The 6,008-nt window shown below is 43.4% G+C and overlaps 1 protein-coding gene across 6 annotated transcripts in view; it reads right to left on the bottom strand.

The window, feature by feature from the left end:
* Positions 1 to 1,130: 1,130 nt before the first annotated feature.
* FGF13 (fibroblast growth factor 13) overlaps positions 1,131 to 6,008 on the bottom strand; it is a 116,156-nt gene continuing 111,278 nt past the window's right edge. For all 6 annotated transcript variants that reach the window (XM_087877572.1, XM_060683976.2, XM_060683975.2 and 3 more), the window contains 2 exons: positions 4,590 to 4,788; positions 1,131 to 3,430 (listed from right to left, as the gene is read on the bottom strand). In XM_087877572.1, coding sequence (XP_087733698.1) covers positions 3,294 to 3,430; positions 4,590 to 4,788 — 336 coding nt within the window. In that variant the 3' untranslated portion in view covers positions 1,131 to 3,293. The remainder of the gene's footprint in view (positions 3,431 to 4,589; positions 4,789 to 6,008) is intronic.

The following is a 6,008-nucleotide window of genomic DNA, read 5'->3' as shown; positions in this document are numbered from 1 at the left end:
AGAATAGAATAACAGAGTTGGAAGGGATTTTGGAGGTCTTCTAGTCCAACCCCCTGCTTAAGCAGGAAACCCTACACCACTTCAGACAAAGGGTTATCCAACATCTTGTTAAAAACTTCCAGTGTTGGGGCATTCACAACTTCTGCCGGCAAGTTGTTCCACTGATGAATTGTTCAATTGTGTTGGCTTTTTTGGCAACTGCAGCACACGGCTGGCTCATATTTAATTAGTGATTGTCCACTAGGACTCCAAGATATGGTATTAGTATTCATGGAAACGTCTCCTTTGGATCTGGGGAAGGATGGGGATTTGGCATGGGAAGTCTTGAGCAGGTTTCCTTTTGGGAGGTTCTTCCACCTGCCATCCATTCACACTTTCCCCCTAACAGTTACTTTAAAATGAAAGCCCCCCCCGCTCTATGGTTATTGACCCTGACTTGCCAAGAGGCTGTGCAAAGCCTTCTCGGGTACTTTTCCAGTTCTACCTGGAGATGTCTACCTGGATGGAATTAATCTGCAAACCTTCCGTCCTAAAGGTGAAGGTAAAGGTTCCCCTCACTCATATCCTAGTTGTTCCTGACTCTAAGGGGCGGTGCTCATCTCCGTTTCAAAGCCGAAGAGCCAGCGCTGTCCGAAGACGTCTCCATGGTCATGTGGCCGGCATGACTCAACGCCAAAGGCGCATGGAATGCTGTTCCCATCCCACCAAAGGTGGTCCCTATTATTCTACTTGCATTTTTTATGCGCTTTTGAACTGCTAGGTTGGCAGAAGCTGGGACAAGTCACGGGAGTTCACCCCATTACTCGGCACTAGGGATTCGAACCGCTGAACTGCCGACCTTTTGATCGACAAGCTCAACGTCTTAGCCACTGAGCCACCGCGTCCCTACCTTCTGTCCTACAGCTTTCTATTAGCATCTTGAAAAGATCCCAGGATTCCTTACAGGATTCAAAGAACCCAACCCACTTGAGCAGCAATGAAAGTTTGAGATTGAAGTTCTGTAATTTACAAGACTGGGTTATTTTTTTTAATATCTGGTTTCTCCAGGTAAGAAGTTCTGAACCTGAATGAATCCACAAGCTAGGCTTTGTTATTCTTTGCTCTTTTTTTTTTTTTAAAGAATGGACACCTTAATATAAATTCATTTATTCAGTGCATGGTTGTATACAACAAATAATAAACATCTCCTTTGTACAAAGCGACCGGAAACAGCTCATCCTGGCCCCAGATCTGCTTTGTACACGTTATCTTTGACAGAGAGCAATGCACAAAATCTTAAACAGTTCATGCAACTTCTGAAGCCGGTCTCCAACTTCCCTCTCATGCAAGAGATATGATGAACTAAACAGAAACTTAACTTTCTCTCTCTCCCTCCCTCCCTGGTTGCATTACTTCTGTTTCTTTAAAAAAACAAAAACAAAATCCAACAACAACAGAGAAGGAAAATACAATGCCAGCCTCTTGCAAATAGAAAATAAGGATTCAGGAAGGGGAATCCTTGGTGCTCTCGAAGATTTTCTTGCAAATGTTCCATAACCCAACTATCATCATCATCTTCATTGATGTTGGATAATGGAGCTGGATCTGGCCTGATGATGTTACCTAGTTGGGTCATGAAAGGTCTACAAGAAAGCTCAGTGAGCACCAAGGACCCTATGGTTCAAGCCTGAACTACAAATATTCCTATCTATTGGATTCAGAAAGGTTCCCATGCGGTGACCGATCCTTGAACTTTTTCTTCTTCCACCAAGATCTACCCAATTTCCAGCCAGATTTTGGGGAACACCCCCCCACATCCTTTCCTGTCTTAACAGCTTCTCCTCTCTCAAGGCAAGACCAGGAGAGATTAACCATCATCTCCCTTCCTTCAATCCCAGTCACTTCAACAGGCTGGATTGCAATTCCTTTCCGCGTTAAGACTTTTTTCCCCCAACTTATCCGTGGATAACCTTCAACTCTCTCCACCCCAAATTTTCAGGGAAGCAAAAAAAAAAGGAAAGATGTTTACAAATAAGATGTCATGATTTTCCCTTTTATAAAAACGGAGTTAAGTCACTTTAGTTCCACAGTTTCTGTCTTTAGAAAAATGAAGGTACGTTCCACAGGTTTTGCGTTCGTTTTTGTGGGTTTTTTTTAAAATATGATACACAAAATTAAGAGAAGAGCGGAAGGAAGAGGAGGAGGAGGAGAAAAAAAGAAAAGAAAAGAAAAAAGGACATCTACATCGTGGGAAGAACTCGATTCAGCCTGTTTTTTAAAAAAATAATTATTTTCCACAGACGGGGAAATTAACACACACCTCGGTTCCTACAGACTGGGGGATTAGCATGGGGGCTTGGAAAGGATGACTACAAATCTATAAAAAAACAGTATATATCTCAGTGTGTGTTAAAATCACAAGAACACTTTTTGTTTTGTTTTGTTTGCTGGAGCCTGAGATTTACTGCGATCCGGCTCCAAAACCTGATTTATTGATTATTTTTTCCCCTCAAGATTACACTAGCATATTAGCAGGATTTTGCTTTGCTTGTAAAGACACAGCTCAAAACCCCTTCCAGAGAAGAGAGACCCCCCCCAAAAAATTAAAAATAAAATAAACCCAAAGAAAAAAAAAAGAAAAAAAAAAGAGATATATTCAGATTTCTTTTCCTGACCAAGCTTTATGATATATAAAATGGTAAGCTAAAAACAAAAAAACAGAGGGTATATGGAGTCCTCCTTCCCCTTTCTGAACCATTGATATATAAAACATTAAATATTGAAATTTCCCTCAAAGAGCAAAGGAAAAATGAAAGAAAGGAAGGAAGGAAGAAAGAAAGAGAAAGAAAGAAAGAAAGAAAAAGAAAGAAAAAAATATTTGACAGGATTTCTGTCTCGGTTAGAAAGCCAAAATGTGTTTTTAAATATTGTGGGATTTTTTTAATTTATTTTTTTGTCCCCCCCCCCAAAAGAGGGTAGGTGAAGATAAGAAGTAAAGGCAAACTCAATGCGAGGTCGTTGCTTCGTATTTGTCTGGCTAGGCCCGTGTTTGCGTTTTACATCACTGAGGGGGGAATCTTTCCTTCGACACGAATCATTGACGGTGATTTGGGGACCTCCGGAAAGTCCAAAAGTAGCTGATCAAAGGCCAAGAGACTTTATCCCAGTTTGTTGGCTTGTCGGGAAGGGCTGAATGGTAGGTTTGTTTGTTTGGTTGGTTGGTTTTTGCAAAAATAAGGACTCCACAGCAGATCTAGAGGTAAAAAAAAGTCCCCAAGCGATGCTTCTTCTCTCCTCTAGCTTCTCCGTCCTGGCTACGTCGATTCGTTATGGCTCATAGATTTGCCGCCATTCAACGCTCCCGAAACGCTTCTGCTTTTCGTCGGGGTTCCACTGCCAGACCGTGAGAATTCGGTAAGGTCATGGAGGGAGGGTTCTTTGTACATGGCCACTGGGTGGAAGGAGGAGAAAGGAAAGTCAGAGAAGAATCACAGACGGGGTCTCCTGCTTAAGCAGAGGGTTGGGCTCGAAGACCTCCACGATCCCTTCCAACTCTTGTTATTCTATTCTATTCTATTCTATTCTATTCTATTCTATTCTATTCTATTCTATTCTATTCTATTCTATTCTATTCTACTCCATTCCACGCCACTCCACTCCACTCCTCCACTCCACTCCACTCCACTCCACTCCACTCCACTCCACTCCACTCCATCTTTTCTTTTCTTTTCTTTTCTTTTCTTTTCTTTTCCATTCCATTCCATTCCATTCCATTCCATTCCATTCCATTCCATTCCATTCCATATTTTCTATTCTATTCTATTCTATTCTATTCTATTCTATTCTATTCTATTCTATTCTATTCTATTCTATTCTATTCTATTCTATTCTATTCTCTATTTATTCCAATCTCTCTTGTCTTGTCTTGTCTTGTCTTGTCTTGTCTTGTCTAGTCTTCGCCTCTATTCTATTCTATTCTATTCTATTCTATTCTATTCTATTCTATTCTATTCTATTCTATTCTATTCCACACCACTCCACTCCACTCCACTCCACTCCACTCCACTCCACTCCATTCCATTCCATTCCACTCTATTTATGCTATGCTATGCTATGCTATGCTATGCTATGCTATGCTATGCTATGCTATGCTATGCTATGCTATGCTATGCTATGCACACACACACAGAGAGCAAAAGATAAACAAGATTCAATGGAGCAGAAGACAAAGGCCAAGCCTCCAATAAACTCCCAAAGCCCCTCTTAGAGAAATGCAAAAAGGATTCTCAAGCACCCCGAGATCAGGGGTCGTATTCACTTACTTTCCCTACTGGTTCGCAAATGTGAGCGTACATGCGCTTTGCTCACGGAGGTGCCTTCCGTGCATGCACCCGGTCTCAAAAATGTGCCTAAATAGGACAGCATAGAGCTGGGGTGGGGGTGGGGGTGGGTGGATGGGCCCACCTCCGATTTCCGCTACCAGTTCGTGTGAACCAATCCGAACCGGCTGAATACCACCTCTGCCCGAGATCAAAACAGCAGGAGGGAAAACAAACAAATTGTATTCAAAATTCTCTGCGAATAGCCGAGTAACATCGAAAGGGTGTTACCTTTTAGCGGTTTGGGAAGGAAGTGTGCCGCGGGCTTGTTTTTCTTCACGTGGTTTCCTTTCATGACTTCGCCTTCTTTGTTGAGACCTAAGTACCAACCTCTTCCCGATTGCATCTGCCGGTAGATCATGGAAGAATACGTGACGTAATAATTTTCGAAAACGGATTCTTTGAACTTGCATTCCGGTGTGAAGTGCTCCTGCAGGGAGAGGGTGGGGGACGGGAGCGGGGTGTCGGGGGTGGGAGAGGGAGGAGGAGGAAAGGAAAGAAATGAAAAGAAAAAAAAAGAGATCAATATTTGCACAAAGTCCCATCTGTTAATGCAGAAATGATTCGATCTTTTGCTGGCCTCAGCCTCCGCCCCTCCCTGTTCTTGCTCTGCTTTCCTTTCTCCATAATGTAGTTTGGGAGCAGATGGGCCCGTGGCATCTCCAGGCCATCACAACATCTAAAGTGAAGAAATATCGATCGGCAGGAGAATTTTGCTACTCCATCACGATTGGCAGTCGGGCACGGAGATGGGTGGTGGTGGGGAAAGGCGTTTCGTAGGGAGGTGGGGGAGGGAGAAATTAAGATCAAAGGATGGATGTCAAAAGCAAATGCTCTTTTTACCAAGTGGCTGATGTTAACGCAACATTTACCAGCCACCTCATTACGTTGCTATTATTTATTTATCATCTTTTATCGGACCGGCTGCAGACCAGGGTGCTTTGGAAAGCTCGCGAAGCTGACCGGGAGCCAATCTCAAATGAACCGTGATTGTTTGGCACCATGGACAGGGGTGAAATGCTCCCGGTTCGGACTGGATCGTCCGGTCCGAGAGAAACCTCTTGTGGAATTGAAGACTTAGTGTCCTCATCCTCGTTGTGTGGTGATGGCAGAAGGGGTAGAATTAGATGGTCCATCAGAGCAAACAAGTCGATTGGCTGTCTTATCTATTTGGAAGCTTGGTTTTGGAGATCTGGATTGCAAAAATCCAAATAGACAGGCTAGATGGCCATAATACCACTTCTTCCTTCCTTTATTTATTTTCTTCCACCATAAAAACAACCCTACTCTATGTGGACTCTAGAAAGATTAACTGCTCTCCAAATTGCTCAGTGAACTTTTGTGATAGTATTGGACATTGATCTGGGAGTCCTTGAACCTAGTCTAGGGGTCGGCAACTTTAAACACTCAAACGGCCACAAAGGTCTTAACCCAAAGCCCTCGTTCAATTCTGGAGCCAACCGGAAGACCGATTCCCCCACCATAGAGTCTCCTCCTAGCATGGCGTCCTTTTCCCTCTGCCAACTAGAAGTCGGTTCCCCCACCATAGAGTCTCCTCCTAGCGCGGAATCCTTTTTCCTCTACCTGTCCTCACCGAAAGTCCTGTCAATTGTGGAGCCAATCAGCAACAGGGAGCCACAGCAGAGGGAT

Source organism: Pantherophis guttatus, chromosome 12 (assembly GCF_059756535.1).
Source record: "Pantherophis guttatus breed Tessera chromosome 12, ASM5975653v1, whole genome shotgun sequence".
NCBI lineage: Eukaryota > Metazoa > Chordata > Lepidosauria > Squamata > Colubridae > Pantherophis > Pantherophis guttatus.
Note: the sequence above shows the minus strand (reverse complement) of the source record. Positions and strands in the feature narration are given on the sequence as shown.